The 22,232-nt window shown below is 42.2% G+C and overlaps 1 protein-coding gene across 3 annotated transcripts in view; it reads left to right on the top strand.

The window, feature by feature from the left end:
• The window catches only part of Senp2 (SUMO specific peptidase 2), a 39,095-nt gene extending 17,430 nt beyond the window's left edge, over positions 1-21,665 (top strand). For all 3 annotated transcript variants that reach the window (XM_040751053.1, XM_040751055.1, XM_040751054.1), the window contains 10 exons: positions 384-478; positions 991-1,042; positions 4,042-4,102; positions 5,918-6,091; positions 7,668-7,799; positions 9,497-9,700; positions 10,404-10,483; positions 16,761-16,845; positions 18,458-18,553; positions 20,416-21,665. In XM_040751053.1, coding sequence (XP_040606987.1) covers positions 384-478; positions 991-1,042; positions 4,042-4,102; positions 5,918-6,091; positions 7,668-7,799; positions 9,497-9,700; positions 10,404-10,483; positions 16,761-16,845; positions 18,458-18,553; positions 20,416-20,478 — 1,042 coding nt within the window. In that variant the 3' untranslated portion in view covers positions 20,479-21,665. The remainder of the gene's footprint in view (positions 1-383; positions 479-990; positions 1,043-4,041; positions 4,103-5,917; positions 6,092-7,667; positions 7,800-9,496; positions 9,701-10,403; positions 10,484-16,760; positions 16,846-18,457; positions 18,554-20,415) is intronic.
• Positions 21,666-22,232: the final 567 nt, after the last annotated feature.

The raw sequence follows: 22,232 nt of genomic DNA, 5'->3' as shown, positions 1-22,232 counted from the left end.
TAAGAACTTTGTGTATGTGGTTGCAAATATGCCAGTGATTTGGACAGATAGATAACAGTAGCAAAAGGAAGTGAAGTCTAGTCTTACATTTATCTGAAGGAGTGGGTAGGAAGGTATAAATTCAGGATTTCAGTTCACCTTGTAATTTTAACAAGTGATTGCAAATACATGAAGTATGAAACTGTCAAGTTGAGTCACAGGATTGTCTAGCTTATTGCATGTAGAAAGAACAAATTATTGTTTGGGAGTTTTAACTTTGGTTATTGCGTACTATAGGTTTTGTTGTCATCTTGGTGTTGTGTGTTGGAATGTTAGTCCTTTCTTCACTGTGACTAGGGTCTTTCCTTTACCTGAGCTGATCTTCCTCTTTGTGTCTTTCTAAGTTCTCAGAGAAGCCAGATGGATACATTAAAGACCAAAGGCTGGGTGGAGGAGCAGAGTCATGGAGTCAGAACAGCCCATTTTGTTCCAAAACAGTGTGAGTTCCAGCTTTAGTTCTATCTTAAGACATTGACCTCAGTTCCTGTGAGAGCATGCGTGTGAGGTTGGAAATTGGTACACTACTCAAAGGTGGTAGACTAGGCTGTAAAGTACTATCAGGCTTCAAGGCATTGGCTAGCACTTATCTAGTACCGAAAGTTTTATTTTAGAAAAGAAAATTGCTTTAAGATTAAATTTGTGTGTGAAATTCCTGTATAGTAGTATATCTGTGAGACTAAAATTATTTACTTCATATTAACTTTCTTGTATTTCTCCAATAGTTGTTCACTTAATGACTTGCTTATTAAATGATCTGGTATCAGTTTGTGCTCCATTGTATTGAAGGAAGAGAAAGTCATGTGTATTTTACGTGCTTGTGTGTGAGGCAGCCAATGGCTTTGGAGTTCACATTAGCATAAGCTCAAACAAATGTCCTGATTCTTTGAATCTGACAGTAGAAATTCCAGCCTATGATTGGCTAATAAAGAATCTTTTTTTCCATCCCCACAGACAGAGTCGTTGAAACAAGGGGACCTCTCTGTTCAGTGAGAAGTGAGAAGAGGTGCGTGGCCCATTTAATTCTAAGATTTCATTTAGACTAAGTCTCCTTACTAGCTACATTTATGAATAACCTTGAGGAACTGTGGATCTTCTCGGTCTGCTAACTAGTCAGCACTGTGAGTAGGTAAATAGTTGTAAGTCAGGTACTTCCAAGCTGCCCTATCTCATAGCCATTGGGACTTGGGGAAGAAGGTGCTTCTTAGGAATATGGGTTGGGTGGCATCTACAGCAGCTGCTGTATCAGACTCAAGGACAGCGGAAGATTGTCCTGCTTTCCTAAGACTTTGGACGGTTGTTACCTTAGAGCAGACTTTGCCAGCAGTGGCAAGGGTCCAAATGTGGTCCATCTGTTTTTGTTAAGTAACCCTCAGAGGTAAAGAAGTGTGAATGAAGCTACAAACACTGAACTTTTATTCCTGGGTCCTTTTCAGAAAGATTTGCTGACCATTGGTTTAGAGGACTATATAAACTCAAAGCTATTTTAAGAAAACTTAAGTTTATTTATAAATTATAAATTATGTGCCAGAATGGGTTTCAGGAAGGCATAAACATATCCTCAGAGAACTCACAATGGGGTAATTATTGTGTATAATTTACTACATTTAGTTAGTGGATGTCATTCACAGGCTGTGAATCTTACGTACTTCCTCAGAGTAGAAAGAAATTGGTGCTGGGCAGTGGTGGCGCATGCTTTTAATACCAGCACTCGGGAAGCAGAAACAGGCAGATCTACGAGTTCGAGGCCAGCGTGGTCTACAGAGTTACACAAACAAACTAAAACAAAAAAACAAAACAACAAAAAAATTAGTTTATCAATATCCAAACAGAAATAGTATAGGAAAATTTTCAAAGTTTGTAACTTTTCAAAAGGCTTATTGAAATTACCATGTCAGATAAATCGAGTAGGCATTAGTCTGTTCCATGAGCGAAGTTCCTGACAGATGCTCTGTAATGAATGATGTATTTTGACTCTGAGGGTTTAGCCCATCGTCATAGGGTAAGCGTGGCAAGGTAACAGTAGATCAGAAAGCAGAGAAAGGGAAGGCTCGCTTGTAACTAGCCCCTGCCAGCCTCCAGTCTGAGGAATGGTGGCACTCACTGCTCCCTCAGTTAGTCCCTCTTAGACACATCTAGTCTACTAGTGGTTCTAAATCTAGTCATGCTTAACCATTGCGAGTTCACCACATGGACAGTATCAAAGTCTTTTACCACTCGATGATAGCTGAGCTCCCTGGACCACAACTGCTGTAGTCTGCAAGGAGGAGTACCTTTCTTATTGAGGCAGTCTTCAGCGTGATTCTACAGGGCTGGCAAGATGGCTCAGGAGCTTGCCACCAAGTCTGAAGATCTGAGTTTGATCCCCAGAATCCATGTGGTAGAGAGAGCCAACCTCCTGAGGTTGCCCTTTGATTTACACTTGGGAATCACTTTTGCTACCCCTCCAATACGTAGTGTAAGAGTACCAGAAATACACAAAACAAAGAAACTTTCGGATAGCAATAAAGCAGTAAATAAGACAAAGTCACAGTTTTTGTGCTTTAAGTCTGCTGCCAGTTTCTTCTAGGGAAGAGTACCTGAGCGTTTTTGGAGGGACAGGAGTGGCTTGGGATGATTTTAGCAGTACTAGTTTTTTTTAATAATTGCATCATCACCTTCATCCTTTGGCTCTGCATTTCCCTTCCAAGTCTTCTGTAAGCTTGGTTAAAAGCTTCTAGCCATAGCTATGTGGCCCCTGACTGCTAAACTGCCTTTGGAGCTCCTTTGTCACTGCTTCCCCACCCCCTTTTAAGAGAGTGGGCAGGGAGGGGTCTGTGCGTGTGCATTTGGACGTAGGTCAGAGGTGGAGACATTAGCTGTCTTCCTCAGTCATTGAACCTGGCTGGCCAGCAAGCCTCAGCCTCCTGTCTCCTCCTCCCTAGAGTTGGGATTATAAGCATGTGCTGCTGCAGCCAGCTTTTACATGAGTATTGGACTCAAACTCAGTATTTTACCAACTCATCCACCTCCTCCGCCCCCTTATCCAGTCTTTTTGGTTTTTCGAGACAGGGTTTCTCTGTGGCTTTAGAGGCTGTCCTGGATCTAGCTGGTCTCGAACTCACATCAATCCGCCTGCCTCTGCCTCCTGAGTGCTGGGATTAAAGGCTTGCGTCACAGCCGCCCAGCTTCCCTTTTCCACTCTTTTGAGATGGGGTCTTACTGTGTAAGTAAGGCTGACCTCAAACTTATGATCCTCTTGCCTCTGCCCTGAGTGCTGAGTTACAGGAACACACCACCTCTTCCTACATTCCATCCTCTTTCAAATCGCTCTCAGATAAGGTTCCGGGTTGCCGAGGAAATAGAGCCATTCTTTACCTTCCAGTACCAAAGGCCCTATTTGACCCTCGTGAGTAGTCTAGTGTCGGCATTTCTGTGGGCATTGTGGTCTTCTCAGCCCCTGTCAGAATCTCCCAATTCAGCTCTGCTTTCAGTGTTCTAGAGCATCTCTCTCTTATCCACAGCTCCATTTTCCATATTCTTCAGACTGTTCCAGACTTGTAAGACCACAGAGAGGTTTGCTCACAGCAGGAAGCACGCTTCTCAGCACCAGTCCTTTGTGGTGCTTCCTTCCATTGCTGTTAAGGTTCCTGGCAGAGACAACTTGAGGGAGGGCTTATTTAGCTCCAGTGGAAGAGGTCAGTCATAGTGGGGAAAGCATTAGAATGGCTCAGTTTATTTACGGCAGGCCAGGAAGCAGAGACAGTGCAGGGCCAGCATTCTCAAGACCACTTTTGTTCAGGATTAGTAAATCCTAATTTAAAAAAAAAAAATTGAGACAGGATCTCATTTAGCCCAGGCTAGCCTCAAACTAATTATGTAGCCTTGAACAACTGATCTTCCTGCTTCCAGTTCCCTGAGTTCTGGGCTTGCAGATGTGCACCACTAATAAATCTTACTTCTACAAATAATATGTACCTTGCTGAACAGCAGAAGTTCTCAAGTCTCTGATGGTTTCCTTCTCAGGTACTCAAAGGGAAAAGCTGACGCGGAGAAGGTGGCGGGACTCCGATTTGAAAAGGAAGGTGTAAGTAGAAGCCCTTGCTACATTTTTATTTCTTTGGTTTTGATTTTTTAAGGCAGGGTTTCTCTGTGTAACAGTCCTACTGCCCTGAAACTCCCTCTGTAGATTAGACTGATCTCAAACTCACAGGTCTGCCTGCCTCTGTCTCCTGAGTGCTGGGATTAAAGGTGTGAGCCACCACTGCCTGGCCTACTTTCAGTGTAAGTATTAGAATTAGTGTTTCAGTGAACTCTGTAGACATACCCGGGTTTTTTTTTTTTTATTCGTTTTTATTTTGAGTGCATTGGTGTTTTGCCTGCTTATAGGTGTAAGGATGCCAGATCCTCTGGGACTGGAATCATAGACAGTTGTGATCTGCTACGTGGATGCCGGGAATTGAACCCAGGTCCTCTGGAAGAGCAGTCAGTGCTCTTAATCACTGAGCATCTCCCCATATTAAGGTTTTTAATAATGAAGTATATTGTTAAACATTTAGTATCTGGCAGAAGTATATCTTTATCTCTGTCTCTGTCTCTGTCTCTCTCTCTCTGTGTGTGTGTGTGTGTGTGTGTGTGTGTGTGTGTGTGTCTGTCTGTCTGTCTGTCTGTCTGTCTGTCTGTCTGTCTCCCTTTTGAGACAGGGTCTCACTGTGTAGCTTGCTATATAGACCAGATTGGCCTCAAGCTTGTAGAGATCCGCTTGCTTCTGTCTCCTGAGTAACTACTTAACCCACACAGAAATAGATTTCTTAATTAAATGCAACTGAATGTTTATGTTACTCACATTTTAGTTACATAGAATTACAAAAGTGATAAGTCTTAAAAATTCCCTTATCTAATGCTGTTTCCAGTGATTCCAGATTGATTCTTTGTGTTTAATTTCATTTATCATCTATTTAGCCAAAACAAAGAATGCTCATAATCTTAACACTTGGGGAGGACCAAGTCTAGATAATAAAGTGAGATCTATTCTTTCTATAAAACAAAGAAGGGAGGGGATAGGGCTACCTGGCAGTCAGCAAAAATGAAGAATGCTCACTGGCATCTTCAGACTACTGTGGTTCTACTCCAAAGTTCTGTTTCTAAATACACTTACTTTTTTTGTAAAGTGTGGGTTTTGTGTGTGTAAGGCAAAATAGAGGACTAGACTGCAGTTCAGTGGTAGTTTGTCTGTCATATTAAAGGTCTTAGGTTCCAACCCCAACACAGAAAAAGGAATAAATAGATTGAAGCAGGTTTAATTAACACAGCTGACTTTGAATAAGGACAGAAGTAGATTCCTCTGTATGATGCACTGCAGTACATACCTTGTACCTTTCTAAACTTTACACACATGTTTTCACTACATTTTTGACTGGGATAGGAACTGAAAATGCTTTCCTTCCTAGTGCCTGAGGAATGTTGGTGAGTGTTTTGGTTTGCAGTTGATAGGCCCTGTGGGTCTTTGTTTAGCTCTGAAGCGTCTGTTTACAGTTGCCAGTTCTCATACTCTCCCCCCCCCTCTGTCTCAAGTTAATGCCAGCCAGAATTTGATGTTTTTCTTAATTTTGTAAACCTTATTATAGAAAATAACATACATGAAAACTAACCAGACCCAAAGTCTGTGCATCTCAGTGAACTATACAGTGGAACAGAGGCTGCGTGGCTTCACAGTGGATTTTCACCCTCACTATCAAATGTTTTTGTGCACTTATTCACCACCCAAAATGAAAATCCATGACAGTGTTAAAACTGGAAAAAGTTAGCTTTATATCTTCTTTCATAACATGTACAGCATGTGTATGTAGAACGTATTATATGTGCAGATCAAGCATGTCAATGTTGAAACTCTTTTGGTCAGACAAGGGGACACCAGTTGGAGCCTGATCTGTCAGAGGAAGTGTCTGCCCGGCTTCGCCTTGGAAGTGGGAGCAATGGCTTACTCAGGAGGAAGATATCAGGACTCGAGGCAAAGGAAAAGAACTTCCCAAGCCGAGAGAAGGAGAGAAGAACAGATCTCTTTGAACTTACAGAGGTATAGTTCCTGTGTGGATCAGAGTAGGGTGGCTGTTTTAGACCTGCCAGTTTCTCTAAACTCATTTTGAGAAGTTTCTCCACATGTGAAGTTCTAAAAAACAAAAACAAAACTGGATTCCGGGTCTACTTATGTTGCTATATTGATCATTTGTAGTCTGTGTGAAGGTTCTTGGTGGACAACCAAGTATACTTGGTTTTGGTTTTTTGGGTGTTTTTCTGAAACTGGGTCTAGGTCTTGTCTTAGCCCAGGTTGATCTGGAACTCATGGCAATGCTCTTGCTGCTAGCCTCCCGAATGCTGGAATTATAAGCTTGTGCTATAACATCTGCCTGTAATTGATTGTTTTTCTACCCTTCACAAGTTTTGAGTTTTAAAATGTGGTGTCGGAGAATGAATGTATTGAGCATTTTTAAAGTTACAGTTTTTAGTGGGATGGTGGTGGCGCATGCCTTTAATCCCAGCACTCGGGAGGCAGAGGCAGGTGGATCTCTGTGAGTTCAAGACCAGCCTGATCTACCAGAGCTAGTTCCAGGACAGGCTCCAAAGCAAGCCACAGAGAAACCCTATCTCCAAAAACAAACAAACAAAAAAAAACCAGTTTTCTAAGACATCCTTTTTTTATTGACCACTATACTTGAATATAGTGAAAGTTTACTAAAAAACTAGGCAATGAAAGTTCTTATTTTAAAGGGATTCCTCATACTGGATCTTCTTCCCCTGCTATTTCGGTGCATGTGGAGGGGTCTGCTTAGCAGAGATCTCTGTAGTGTTCTTGTAGTTTCTTCCCTCTTGCCATGATGGCATAGCTGGGCACTAAGTGGCTCAGGGAAAAGAAGTTTATTTTAGCACACACTTCAGGCGTGAGTGCATGTATTCCAGTTAGGCGTATCACTGACATTCCAGAGCAAAGAGTGACTAGATGCATGACCACTTGCTTGTACTCAGCCGTTTCTCCCTTCTGCTGGGTCCCTGAATATCCATTGATTTAATAATCCCTCACAGACATGCCCACAGGGCAGCCAAATGTAGGTAATCCTCAACTATAATTCTTTTCTCTAAGCTCTATCGAGATGAACATTAAAGCTAACAATGACAGAGGTAGAGATATCAAACCATAAATAACAAAACTATATAAAAAATACAAAACAGTAATTAAATAATTTTGATTGGGTTCATAAGCTAAATATATATTTAGCTGCATAATTCATTAAAATAGTTCAAGGAAAATAGCCATTGTTAAGACTGTTTTGGTTTTGGTTTTTTCTGAGGTGTTTTTTCTCTGGCTGTCCTGGAACTCACTCTGTAGACCATGCTGGCCTTTACCTCACAGAGATCCACCTGCCTCTGCCTCCCGAGTGCTGGGATAAAAGGTGTACACCTCCATCACTGCTTATTAAGACTGTTTTATAGTTGTAAATTTAAATGTTGTTACACTGCAGTTTCATAGGCCTTTAATAGTGGATGTTCTCAGAGATCACCAGGTGTTGCTGAGATCAAGGCCTTTTATCAGTCTGAGGCTTTTGATACCTGATAGTGGTTCTGTGCTAACGTCCCATCTGGACCTTCTAATTCAGGACATGGAAAAGGAGATCAATAATGCCCTCGGCCATGGTCCACCAGATGAGATCCTAAGCAGCGCTTTCAAATTGCGAATTACGAGGGGAGACATCCAGACCTTAAAGAACTATCAGTGGCTCAATGATGAGGTCAGTTCTTCTGTTCCTGCTTTGACTGTCATTCTGCTTGGTCATCTACTACCTAGAATCAAAGTGACTTCTACCTAGTTCGTTAAGAGGGCCTGGGGAAGCAACTTCAGTTTCTGTTTTGCTGTCTTTTCTATTAGTACCAGGGATTGAACCAAGGGTCTCCCACATTAGACAAGCAAGTGCTCTACACTGAGCTCTGTCTATATCCTCATCCCTCTTTGTCTTTCCTTTTACCATTTATTTTGAGATAAGTTTCCACTAAGTTGTCCAGGCTGGCCTATCTTGGATAAATCAGACAGGTCTTGAACCCACTGGCCCCAGATGTTCTTTGTTTTGTTGTTTTCATGCTAGAAATTTAACTTAGGACCTTGTGCACTGAGTTGTGCATCACCTGATTAGTAATATGTGATGCAAAACCTCTCATTAAAGACGTATTGAGGTGGGTGTGGTGGCACACACTTTACTACCAGGAGAACTCAGGAAGCAGAGGCAGGCAGATTTTTTAAATTCAAAGCCAGTCTGGTCTATATAGCAAGTTCTAGGTCAGCTAGGGCTATATAGTAAGACCTTGTCCTCCCTGCCACTCCCCCAGAAAAGGTATTGTCCACAGTTCTGATGACTACAAAGCCTAGCCTCGATGCCTACAGCTTCACTGTCTGCTGTGGTACAGTGATGGGGAGTGGGCCTGGGCCCTCACATGGGCAGGGAAGGGGTCTGTGGCTCTCCCTTCAGCGTCTTTATAAGTGGTCTCATCCATGGGTAGGCACTCATGAGTGAGTCGTTGCCTACTGCAGTCACGCCGAGCATTAGGTTCTTGTATAAGTATTTTAGAGACAGGACAAAAGAGATGATGCAGCAGGTAAGAGTGCCTGTTGCTCTTCTGAGGACCCTCGTTTGGTTCCAGCACTCACATCCTTTGACTTAACAGCCTGTAACTCCAGCTGAAGAGGATCTTATCTTTGGCCTTCATGGGAACCATCACTCAACGTGCATTTACCCACATATATGCACATAGTTAAAGCTTAAAAAACTTTTGGTATGTGTGTTCAAACCGTAGCAAATGATAAATATAAAAAGTTACTCCATTTGTTGTCTGTGTCAGTACATATTCTTCAAAAGCTGGCTTAGTACTCATTTACTCCATCTTTCTATGTCACAAAGCGCCTAGTTACATGAAAATACTGCCATTTGTAAATGTAATGTAAGTGTAAATATGCTTATTATAAAATTTTTGAAAAATAATTTATATTTGAAGAAATTGTTGTTCAAAAGTTCCATAAATATTTTGGCATTTCTCCTTCCAGGAAATATCCGAATTGAGGTATATTTTGGATGTAATGCTATAGTTAATAGTTCATTTTTCTGCGTAACAGTTGCATATGCCTTTCCATTATTGCATAGAAATGTGATTCATGTGCTTCAAAATTATAGTCACATGACTTGCTGGTTTTCATTAGGGAGATGGTCCAGTACTGGGAATTGAATCCAGTGTTGACTCTTGCATGTACTAGGCAAGCACTTTGCTGTTGAGCTCAGTCTGTAGCCTTCGTCTTTGTTTGTTTGTACTGAACAGTTGTTTTCTGACTTCTTGCATGGACTGTCCTTTCCTTAAGCATCTCACTTTCTGATTTAGGTAGGAATTCATTTTTCTAATGTATTTGTCATTTTCCAAATTGTAATCTTTTGTTATTTTACAGGTCATTAATTTTTACATGAACCTTTTAGTGGAAAGGAGTAAGAAGCAAGGCTATCCAGCACTTCATGCATTCAGTACATTCTTCTATCCTAAATTAAAGTCTGGGGGTTACCAGGCAGTGAAAAGATGGACCAAAGGGGTAAATCTCTTTGAACAAGAACTTGTTCTGGTACCTATTCATCGGAAGGTGCATTGGAGCCTGGTGGTGAGTAAAAGGGTTGATTGTTGGAGCTTGTTATAGATTCCTCATTCTCTTCCTCTCTCCTTCCCCTTCTCTCTTCTCCTTCCCTCCCTCACCTGCCTTCTTTGCCTGACCTTCTCTTCTCCTTCCTCCTTCTCTCTTCCTTCTCCCCCTTTTCCTGTGTCCCCACTTCTTTTCTTTCTTGTCTTGGGGATCAGTCTCTGAACCTCATATATACTAAGAAAGGACTCCTCTGCTAATAGTACCCTAGTGTAGACGACTTTCCTTCACAGTGAAGGTGGCTGCCGCTCTTCCAGTGACCGAAAGGCCAACAGTGTGAGAGGCATTGATTTGTTCAGCTTTGATAGCTCCAGGCATGCTTTGAGGAGGAAAGGGGCAGGGCGCAGAATCCCATGCTAAGAGGGTCACTGATGACTGCTGGAAAGCTTCTAGGCCTTTGTATAGGAATTGAAGTATGGCCTGTTAGTCTCAAACTGTCTGGGGGGTTTTACAACTTTAAAAGTTCCTAAATCTGTTTATATTGCTACGTGTTAAAATCTTTAAAATGCTACTATTACTGTTTACAGTGTTGCTGGCATGGTATGGTAGCACATGCTGTGATCCTAGTACTTAGGATGCTGAGGGAGGAGGAGCTGGCATTTACCCAGGCTGAGTTCAAACACAACAAAGGATGTCTGTCTAAGAACTTTTGCCTTTTCCCTTATAGGTGATGGACCTAAGAAAAAAGTGTCTTAAATATCTGGATTCTATGGGACAAAAAGGCCACAGGATCTGTGAGATTCTTCTGTAAGTAAAGTCTGAAAGTCTCTCTGCTGCACTGGTTTTCCTCCAGTGGATAATCTCTCTTCTGTTTAATGCTAGGACTCTCTGGGTGACTGTCTTAACATGTAGTTTTGAAGTAATATGTCATGATATGAAGTGTTTCTCTTCAGAACTTGTTAACTCCACATTTTGTCTAAAACTAACCTAGGAACTGATCTCAGCAAGAGTTTCTGTTTTCTAGATCCTGGAAGGCAACTTTGCAGTGTTTCAATGTTAAGTATATTCTCTAGAAGCCTAACTGGAATTACATTTCTTTGAATTTAAACTGTTAGCCTGGGAGTCTTGACCTGTGATCCTAAAGTCAGCTTATGTCTGTGTTTTCTGAGAGTGGGGTTAATTTCACGAGACCACTCTTGTGGATGTTTGGCCTCATTTCCTGAGCAGTCACACTCCTGTTTGGATAGTCCTCACCTATGCCTGTAGTGTCCTCCTTTCTCCCTAGCAGTGTCAGAGTTTCCGGTCTTTGGTTGAGGTCCTAGAATCCACTTGGAATTGATTTTTGTGCAGGGTGAGAGATAGTTTACTTTCATTTTTTTGTAGGTAGATTGCCAGTTTTCCCAGTACCATTTGTTGAAGATGCTGTCTATTCTGTGTATTTTGGACATTTCTGTCAAATCTCAAGTGGCTGAAGTTGCATAGGTTCCCATTGGTATCCCATTCAATCATTGAATCTGTTTTTCCATCAGTACCAGGCTGTTTTTATTAATATGGATCTATAATATAACTTTAAATCAGGTTTGGTTTTTGCTTAAGATTGCTGTTTTTGGTGGTGCGGGCGTTGGTCTTTTCAAGACAGGGTTTCTCTGTTTAACAGTCCTGGCTGTTTTGGAACTTGCTCTGTGAACCAGCAGGCTGGCCTCTGCCTCCCAAGTGCTGGGATTAAAGGTATGAGTCACCACTGCATGGCTTAAGATTGTGTTTCTATTTCTGTGAAAAATGTCCCTGGATTTTTGGTTGAGGTTGCTCAGTATTGACTATATTGGGTTTTTTGTTTTGTTTTGTTGGTTTTTCCAGACAAAGTTTCTTTGTGAAACAGTCCTGGCTGTCTGTAGACCAGGTGGCCTCAAACTCACAGAGATCTGCCTGCCTCTGCCTCTCAAGTGCTGAGATTAAAGGTGTTTGCCACCACTGCCCAGTCTATATTGGGTTTTGTAAGATACTGTTTTCATAATAGTGAATGTTCGAATCCATGAACATGCTTCCATACTTTACATCTTCTAGTGTCTTGATTTTTTTTTCTTGAATATTTTGAAGTTTTCATTTTAGAGATCTTTCATATCATTGGTTAAGTTTATTCCAAGGTACTTTTTTCTTTTTTAAGGCTGTTACAAATTAGATTGCTTCCAAGATTTCAGTTTCTTTGTTACTGATGTATAAGAAGGACTTGGTGTTGCTTCTGTATCCTGCTACTGAATGTGTATCAGGTCTGAGTTTTCTGGTGGAATCTTTAGGAACTCCTGTGTATAAAACCATAGCATCAGCCGGGCGTTGGTGGCGCACGCCTTTAATCCCAGCACTTGGGAGGCAGAGGCAGGCGGATCTCTGTGAGTTCGAGACCAGCCTGGTCTACAAAGTGAGTTCCAGGACAGCCTCCAAAGCCGCAGAGAAACCCTGTCTCAAAAAACAACAACAACAAAAAAAAAAAACCATAGCATCTGCAGGATGGGCTTTGGCATTCCCCTTTGCTGTTTGTATCCTTTTATGTGTTTCTCTTGTCTTGCTCCAGCTAAGGCTTCCAGTACTGGACTGAGTAAGAGTGGAAAAGTTGGACACCCTGTCTTGTGTTGTTCCTTATGCTTTGTGTTTCTCCATTTAATACCATGTTGTGTATAGGCTGTCATATGTAGACTTTATTGTATTATGATTTTTTTCCCCAATGTAAGTTTCTTCAGAACCTTTAACATGAAGGAGTGTTGGGTTTTGTCTGAGCTTTTTCTACCTCTATCAGGATGTCCTTGGGTTCTGTCCTTGGTTCCATCTGTGTAACTAGAACATTTACCCTCTGACACATGCTGCATTCCTGTATCTCTGGTCAAGTTGCACCACCAGCTTCATCATGGTGAATGAATTTTTTGATGTGTTCTCGGATTCAGTTTGCAAGTATTTAGTTTAAGTTCATCAGGGAAATTAGCTTGTTGGTCTCCTCACCACATCCCCATCCTGTGTCTTTTATCTGCCTTTGGTTTGGAAGTGTTTCTTTTGTATGGAGTGGCTTGAGGAGTGTTGGAGGTTTATAAATGTCACCATGACTCCTTCTGGGCCTGGACTGCTTTTTGTTGGAGAACTTTAATTGCCACTTACATCACACTGCTTAGTACAGATCTTTTTAAACTATTTCTCTCATCTTGGTTCAGTTTTGGGTAAGCCTCATCATCTAGAAATTCATCCATTTCTTTTTATTTTCCAGCTTAGTGGAATATAGATTTTCAACAGGAGACCTGAAGTTTTGTATAAGTTTCATTTTTTGTCTGTTTTAGTTTGATGTGAATGGGTGTTTTACTGGAATGTATGTCTGTGCACCATGTTTGTGCAGCACCCAAGGAGGTCAGAAGAGGGCTTCAGATCCCTGGGACTAGACTTAGAGACGGCTGTGAACTGCCATGTGGGTATTGGGAATTGAACCCAGGTCCTCTGAAAAAGCAGCCAGTGCTTTTACCCACTTGAGCCAGCTGTAGCTTCCAGACCTAATTTTTTTTTTTTTTTTTTTTTTTTCGAGACAGGGTTTCTCTGTATTGTTTTGGAGGCTGTCCTGGCACTCGCTCTGTAGACCAGGATGGCCTCGAACTCACAGAGATCTGCCTGCCTCTGCCTCCCGAGTGCTGGGATTAAAGGCGTGCGCCACCAACGCCCGGCCAGACCTAATGTTTTTAATTTTGCTGGGATCTGATGTGATGGCTCCTTTTCACCTCTAACTGTCTAAGTTGCTGTCTTCTCTCTCTCTCTTAGGCAGGGTTTCTCTGTGTAACAGCTCTGACTGCTCTGGAACTCACTGTAGACCTGGCTGGTCTCAAACTCACAGAGATTTACCTTCCTCTGCCTCCCCAAGTGCTGGGGTTATGGGCGTGCACCACTACTGCCCCCCAGTGTCTTCTCTGTTTTGGTTTGTCTTGTTTATCTTTTCAAAGAACCAACTCTCAGTTTCAATGATTCTTTGTATTTTTTTCTTTTCATTTCTATTTCATTAATGTCTGGACAGATCATAATGATTTCTTTCCATCTACTTACTTGAGGTTGACTTGCTCTTTTTTTTTTTTTTCCTCAAAAGAAACCTTTTAGGTACCTTCAGTTAGTAATTTGAAATGTCTCTGATTTCTTCGTCAGCATTTAGAGCTGTAAATATCCCTGTAGGGTTGCTTTCATTGTGTCACAAAGGTTTTGGAACATTATTTTCATTGTCATTTGGTTTTGGAGATGTTTTTATTTTCTTAAGACTCATTCACTGTTCAGAAGCATGTTGTTTAATTGACATCAGTGTGCATATGCGTTATGGTTTCTCTTGATGTTCATTTGCAGACATAGTCTGTTGTGATGAAATAGGATATAAGCAGTTACCTCAGTTTTCCTATATTTGTTAAGACTAAACTTAGGTATCAATTTCATGTCATTTTATTGGGTTTGTAATTTTTGGGGTTTTCCTTCCTTAGTATTTAATTCTAGCATGGTTCATCTCTTCTGCAGCCTCCTGGATAGGTTTTTTTTTTCCTCTTTAGTCAGGGTCACTTTAACTATCCTCTGCAGAGTTGGCTTGGTGTGGTCATAAATTGTCAGATTAAAAAAATTTTTTTCCCAATTATGGCAGGTAACTTTGCCTATGTATATCATTCCACACTAGCAGTTAACTTTTAAAACTTGAAATATATCATCCTAAGTCCTTCTGGATTTTAAAGTTTGTTGATCAATCTGCGACTGGTGTTGCTCTTGCCTCCCGCTCTCGCTATACTTCGTGTTCTGTGTCTGGCATTCTAATTGTAATATGAACAGGAAGGGCCTTTCTGGACTGTTGGGCCCTAAACACCTGTGTCTAGGCTGGCATTTGTTTTCCTAACCTCAGGAAATTTTCTGTTATGATTCTTTTGGAAATGCTTTCTGTGCCTTTAGAACGAGATTTCTCCTGTGCTTATAACCCATGATTTATCTTTCCAGAATGCCATGTGTATCTTGAACTTCCCACCAGCACCTTTTTATTTTTATCTTTATCCTTGTTGGGTTGTTTCACTTCCTCTCCTCCCCTCTCCTTAGGTCCTTCTGTTGCTGATACTTTCAGTGTTACATTTTGACTTGCCATGTTTTATTTCCAGCATTTCAGGTTGGCTTTCTTCAATCCTTGCCCCCCCTGTTGATTTTCTCATTCATAGCATCCATCACTTTTATTTTGTTCACCTATTTGTGTCCTTGAGCATATTTGTAATCATGATCTTGAGTTCTCTGGGGTTTCATCTAACTCGCTCTCATTAGATACCATTACTGTATGGTTAGTCATTTCTAGAGGAGTTAGGCTGTCTTGTTTTCTCTTGTACCTTGTTACTGCTTTGGGATTTACACATCTGGTGATATGCCTTTGCTTGAATTTAATTTAGTCTTGTTGTTTTTGTTGGTATGTGTTGGGTTTTGGCTTTTTTGAGACAGAGTCTCTCTACACAGCCCTAACTGCCCTGGAACGAAGTTGGCATCAGATTCACAAATCCGCCTGCGTCTGCCTCCCAAGTGCTGGGATTAAAGGCGTGCGCCACCACACCCAGCTAATTTCTCTTGTTAATCAGCTGTATCCTTTCAGTTGAAGTATTGGCAGTGTTTAAGTAGGACTTGTTCAGTGTGTGTAGTTCAGAAAATGGTTCCTCCGCCCAGGAGCTGCAGGTGCCTTCCCCAGGGAATGTTCACGAGGGAGCACCCCAGCTGTTTGCTATTGCCACTGTGCAGTTGTCATGCTCACCTTTAACATGGACCCTGCCATTTAATAGCTTCCAGGATAAACGGCCAAGGATATGTGGAGTGTATTCAGATCTTAGCCAGTCGGACTAATGGGAGAGAGGTGAGGTGAGGAAGGGGTGAGTATTAGATGCGCTTGGAAATCAGGGTGGGTAAAGTAAAGGACGGGAGAGCAGGGTGCTGCTGAGGCCCACAGGCTTTAGTGTTAAAGCTGTAGAATATGATGCTAGGAAAAGAGGGGGACTACATGAAACACAGTTGAGGACAAAGTACAGAGTGCTGTGGGGGTGGGGCTCGGGTTAAGAGCACTCACTGGCTCTCAATTCCCAGCACCCACATGGCAGCTCCCAACTGTCTGTAACTCTCAGACCTGACACCCTCACACAGACATATGCAGGCAAAACACCCATGCACATAACAAATAAATGAAAAAGAATGCCTTTGGGTAAACCAGGTAGAGAAATATAGTCCTAAGCCCTAAGCAAACAAAAGCAAAGCCAGAGTTGAAATTAAACCATAGAAAATTAGAGGTAAAAAAATGCTCATGGAGTGAATTGCTCACAGCTACGCTGAGTTGGAAGGTGGAGTTCTCAGATTTTGCTGGCTGCATTTTAAGTTCCACGCGGTGCTGCGTGGAAGAGTGAGCAGTGGGACTATTGTCTCTGTTGTGTCACTGTGGCCTTTCCTGGTGCTGCAGGCTGGTGCAGCCCTTCCTGCAGTTTCTGAGGCTCCCTCCTGGACAGCTCATTAGGCAGGCCAGCATGCTGCTGGGATGCTTGTGGAGAGGCCTTCCAGCTGGGCTCTGCCACTTAGCTTTCCTGCCTGCTTCTCCCTGGCTTAGTAAGTTCCTTAATAGACCTGTCTCTTTCAGGGTAAGACAGAGCTCTTGTTTTGTGACAGTCTGTTGTATACCCAGATTTCCCTCACCCGTGGACTCCTGCCTCAGCCTCCTGAGTACTAGCATTAAAGACTACCATGAGCAGTGCTTTTCCATAGAATATAGGGTAAATTCTTGATTGTGTGTACTAGAGCTGGTCTAAAGAACTACAAAAACACATAGCCAATTGGTAATTGAATGGCTGTTTTAGGAGGTTTTGTTTTCTTAAAGTAAGCAATGCATGTTATCTTTTAACATGTATAATTTTCATTAGCAGGAAAGGAAAACCTAAAAATAAAAATATAATTACATTTCTAAAAAAAGATCCAGATTTGAGAATGACATCCCTCCTGAACATCACAAAGTCCTTTTTAATCACAGTGACTGGTCTCCTGGGCCTTCATTGGTACATTCATTATATGTTTCTGTTTTCTTTAGTCAGTATTTGCAGGATGAAAGTAAGACCAAAAGAAATACAGATCTCAATCTCTTAGAGTGGACCCACTACAGCATGAAGCCACATGTAAGTGATGCTTGTCTGTGTTTCTTTCTTATTTCACTCATTCTGTAAGCACACATTTTCTTGAAGAGTGTGTGTGTGTGTGTGTGTATGTCACACTAAGGATTGAATTTAGGGTCTGTGGATACAACCCTAAATTAGTTCTACAGCTTATATTTCTTAAGTGGCCTCTTTCTGAACTCAGCCATCGGTATAACCACGATAGTTGCTTCCTGTCTTTTATCTTGCTTTAAACATAAACTGTTTTGGGAAAACCCAGTCTCAGGTCTGAAAATGGGCCCCAGGGTACTTGAGATCAAAGGCTGGCAGACCCATGACTGCAAACTGCAGCTTGTGGTCCAGGTGGACAGAAGCATGGCACAAGGTGGTAACAGGTCCAGTGACTACCTCTGACGCTCAGGAGGTAGGTCCCAGTAGAAATGACCTCATCTAACCGTGATTATCCCAGTTTTTCTCAAGCTAATATCAGAGACTGAAGGCACATTCTGTGCATTCACAGTGTGAAAGTCCTCCTCAGCTCCCATACATACCACTCCAGCAGCTTTACCTGCCATAGTATGCTGGGAAAACTGACCAGGTTCAACTCAGGTTCAGTTCAGGTCACAGTTTTAAGATGGCCGCAGTCATGTCAAGCCAAGAATGGAATGGTACAGACCTGGGCACACAGCTTTTTCCATATGGTCTCTCTCTCTCTCTCTCTCTCTCTCTCTCTCTCTCTCTCTCTCTCTCTCTCTCTCTCTCTCTCTCTCTCTCTCTCTCTCTCTCTCTCTCTCTCTCTCTCTGTCTCTCTCTCTCTCTCTCTCTGTCTCTCTCTCTCTCTCTCTCCCCTCTCTCTCCTCTCTCTCCTCTCTCTCTCCTCTCTCTCTCTCCTCTCTCCTCTCTCCTCTCTCTCTCTCAATTGGTTTTTCAAGACAGGGTTTCTCTGTATTGTTTTGGAGCCTGTTCTGGAACTCGCTCTGTAGACCAGGCTGGCCTCGAACTCACAGAGATCTGCCTGCCTCTGCCTCCCAAGTGCTGGAATTAAAGGCGTGCGCCACCAATGCCTGGCTTCCATGTGGTCTTATCGTCTGATGTTCTTAGAGCCAATTACTCCTAGTTGTGTTTCTGCTGCCTCAGGGACACGACTGAGTGCTCAAAGAGTGATCCTAGTTGGTTAGAACCTGAGATGGTTTTCTTATCTCACTTGAAACTGTAGGGATCCTAAGTAGCAGGCCATTGTCCTGATTGTTAGGGCCATGTAACCTCTGCAGTACTGAAATAGATTCTTGTGTCTCCCGCATATTTACATTTATAATAATCTGAAATACTCGTCACTAGTATTCTTGCAGTGACTCAAATACTGTTCCCTTTCCCACCCCTCATCATGTTTGATGGGTTCTGTTTAGCTTGGCATTCTCGTGTGCGTTACTGCTTTCTTCTGTGACATGTGTCTGTGGGGCCTCATACTGTGTCATGATTAGCGTTTTATACCACAAAGAGTAAAGGTGACTGTGTTTGTGCAACACCAGGTTTATCCACCATCATTGTGCTGTTTTTCCGCCGTGATGTTTAGAAAGAGACTAAGGAATGTATATAATATTTTACCTCTTCCCCCTTTCTTTGTGTTTTGTTTTAGGAGATTCCTCAACAGTTGAACGGGAGTGATTGTGGAATGTTTACTTGTAAATATGCAGATTACATTTCTAGGGACAAACCTATCACATTTACTCAGGTGAGTCCACGCTCTTGTCCTGCGCTTACTTCTTCTTGTTGTACTTTGGCAGTGCCTGGCACACTTCAGGCTCTGACAGACAGACTGTTGGGAAGAACCTTAGGTCAGACCCCACTCAGAATCAATCAGTGGTGTGCATGCTCTTCATAAGTGTATTCTTAGCTTGATCAAGAACTCTTGATGACCATGGGATAAGTTGCTTATCCTTGAACTCTGTTTTTAATTGGTTCATATGTCTTAGCTAAAGGGAGGCTTGTGGGAATAGATGACAGCCAGAGGAAACCAGGCCGAAGATAGACGCTCTCCTTTCTGAAAGATGTCATGCTTGAAAGGAAATCCAGGTGCATCGGGAAACTTGACTTAATCCCAATGAGAAAGATTTCTCCTCCATAGATCTCTGTTTGATAGCTCCTGTATGCTAAGCAGACTGTTGATTGAGTAGTAGAACTAAACGCTTTGGAGGAGCATGAAATACCAGGGCTCCCCTGCTGACATCCTAGCGTTCCTATCAGAGAATACACTCATTGTTGATTAGTCTTAGCAGTTTTATTAGGAGTAAAAGTAACGCTTTACTGAGGTTGATATGATTTATTTTTTTTTTAGAGAGACATGGTCTTCTGTACTACAAGCTGGCCTGGAAATCACTATGTAGCTGAGGATGACCTTAGTACTTCTCCTCCTTCCTCTGTCTCCTAATTGCTATGATTATAAATGTGTACCACTGTGCATATTGGGTAAATAGTCTACTGATACCTTGGATGTCTTGAACTATTTAAAATAACTTAAAAACCATGTATTAAGGCTGTGCATGGTGGTACATGTCTCTTAATCTCAGCACTAGGAAGACAGAGAGAGACCTGAGCGTCTCTGAGTTTTGGGTCAGTCTGGTTTGCATAGTGAGTGCCAGGGCAGCCAGGACTACGAAGTGAGAGACCTTGTTCTCCCCCAACCCCCAAGAAAAATTGTGGGATCATGTATTAAGATTTTTGTCACACACATCCTCTGGAAACTCAGTAGTGTGTAATAGAGATAGCTCTACCTGTGTTTAACAGTGCACCACAAATAGGCGAAAGGTGGGAGCTTCAATTTTTCTTTTTAATTTTAAAAGACAGGGTTTCTCTGTGTGTCCCTGGCTGTCCTGGAACTCGCTCTGTAGACCAGGCTGGCTTCAAACTCACAGAGATCCACCTGCCTCTTCTTCAGGTTCTGGAACTAAATACATGTGTTGCTGCTGCTCCTACATTTTAAATAAAATTTCCTGTCACTTAAATTGAAACCAGGAAGACCTCTAACAGCGAGCCATACCTTCATGGCCCTAAGGTCACTTTTTAAACATAAAAGTGAATTTAAAAAAAAAAATTACGTTCACTTAGAATGTAGAAAAGTTTCCTATTATACAACATTTCCTTTTTGGTACTTTTTTAAAAAATCATTGTCCCTGTAGTGTATGATTCTGTGTTCAGCTTTGGTTTTTCTTGTGAGTGCATATGTATACACATGTAATCGCACACTAATGCATGTATGTAGGCTGGGTGTGGGACACTTGTAGTCCCAGACTGGGGAGACTGAGGCAGGAGAAGTTTGTGACCACAGCCAGCATAGGCTCTTTAGCAAACGAAAAAACACTTTTGTCAAACATGGCAGCGCGTGCTTTTCATCCCAGCACTGGCGGTGTAGGTGGGAAGATCGGGACGAGAAGCCCTTCTTAGCTAAAAATGAACCCATTGCACTTCAGAAATCTGTGTGTGATATAAAGCAGATGGACATGTGCATCCTGAGTCATTTATGACACCTAAAGGCTGTCTGCTGTGATACTGTGCACAGAAGGGGGTAATACTGTTGTTTGTGGGATTTTTTTTCAGCACCAGATGCCTCTCTTCCGAAAGAAGATGGTGTGGGAAATCCTTCATCAGCAGTTGCTGTGACAGTGCCCTGACCTGGGTCTTCTAGCTGCTGGTGGCTCTTTCATGGATGTTTCCATATACCTCATGCATTATGGGTAAAAAGTCCCCATATCATTTCTGTTCTTTCACAGGTACTGAGCTATCAAGAGTGCATGAAGGCCTCTCCACAGTAGCCCTGACTTGAGGTGTGGAGGGGCTGCTTGCAACCCTGTTTGTAAGGCTGTGCCTGCTCAGAGCCCTGGACTGTTCACCCCATACAAGAACAAATGCTAATTAATGTTTTTTTGTTTTAAAGAGTTATTTCCATATGAATGTGGGAAATGCAGGATTTGTTCTATGAATTGTTTTTTTCTGTATATTTGTTCACATGTAGTCATTCACTCATTTGCAAACATTGGGCAGTGCCCTTTCTCACTGCTCTTTTATAATTAACTATAAATAATTCGTTTGAACTATTTATTTCTGAGAAGAATGTTAATCAAACTGCTACTTCCTGCTGCAGAGGGACGCATCAGCAGAGGGAGGAGGGATGTTCACCAGCTTCTCTAATGCTGGAGTGGGAACAGACAACATGAAGTTAGGTTCTCCCTTTTGAGACTTGAAAACACCAGAAGAAATGAGGATGCTGTGTTGTAGGAATCTGGCTGCCTTTTAGAGTCTGACGCTATGACACAGCACAGTTCATAGTAACATGGCCAAGGAACGAGGTCTGTGCGTCCTCAGACCAGCGTGTGCTCATCTTAGAGACTAGAACTGAAGTAGCTTGGCTTCCTCTCAAAACTGGATTCAAAGTAACTGTGACCATAAATACTTCATCCTAGGTGTGGTTAGTGTGGACCTCACAATGGTAAAGGGCTGGCCTGAACTGTCTATTTCAGAAGATGCTCCTCAATTTAAGCCTATTTTTCCTCAGAGTTTTTTTTTAATATATATATATATAAAGCTGAAATTAAGTTCTGCTCATTAGCATGCCCTACTCCAGTCCCACTGAGCCTCCGAGAGAGATTTAGTACTGGCTCTGAGGTTGCCCGTTTTACAGTCATCTATTTTGCATATGAAAGTTTGTATTTAACTTTTTTGTTCATTAAAAATCTTACAGATGTGGTTATGCATTTTTAATTTCAGAAAGTTGGTCAGAGCATATTTTGCAAGATCTAGTGCCTAGTGTTGCTTTTATGATGTAATAAAAGACCGTCTGGCAGAACCTAGAATATGCTGATAATTTCTCCTCTTTTCTTGGCTCCAACCTTCCAAACTTATTCTGGTACAAAAAGAAGATAAACTTAGAAAAGCTGCACACATGTTAGATACAAATGTCCATACCTGCTCTTGGGAATGCTGGCAGTGGTCAGAGATTGTAGCTGCGGAAACCTGCTTTTTTCTGAGACTTGAAGTGGGCTTGGTATGGAAGCTTGTGATGTGATTGAAATGGCTGAGCCTACCCTATAAGACCAAGTGGCCTGGCCAAACCTGAGCACGTGCAGTTGGTGATTCAGGGGTGAACTGTTTTTGCTCCTTCCTCCACAAGGACAGACTGCACAGAGACCCCTTCCACTTCTCCAAATGGTCCTCCTAACTCCACGCTTACACATGGACAGGAGCACCGCAATAGTAGTATCTTAAAGGAATTAAGGGCCTTGGATAAGGTTTGCTTGTGTCAGCCAAGTCCCTTTTGGATGGTGATTTGTTCTCCACCCAAGTGAGTGACACTGTGCTTGATACGGTGTTCCAGGGTCCTCTCAGCTTGCCACCATGTGTGCTCTTGAGAGGCACTC

Source organism: Mesocricetus auratus, unplaced genomic scaffold, assembly GCF_017639785.1.
Source record: "Mesocricetus auratus isolate SY011 unplaced genomic scaffold, BCM_Maur_2.0 Super-Scaffold_100008, whole genome shotgun sequence".
NCBI classification, from domain to species: Eukaryota; Metazoa; Chordata; class Mammalia; order Rodentia; family Cricetidae; genus Mesocricetus; species Mesocricetus auratus.
This window is presented reverse-complemented; position numbering and strand designations above follow the sequence as displayed.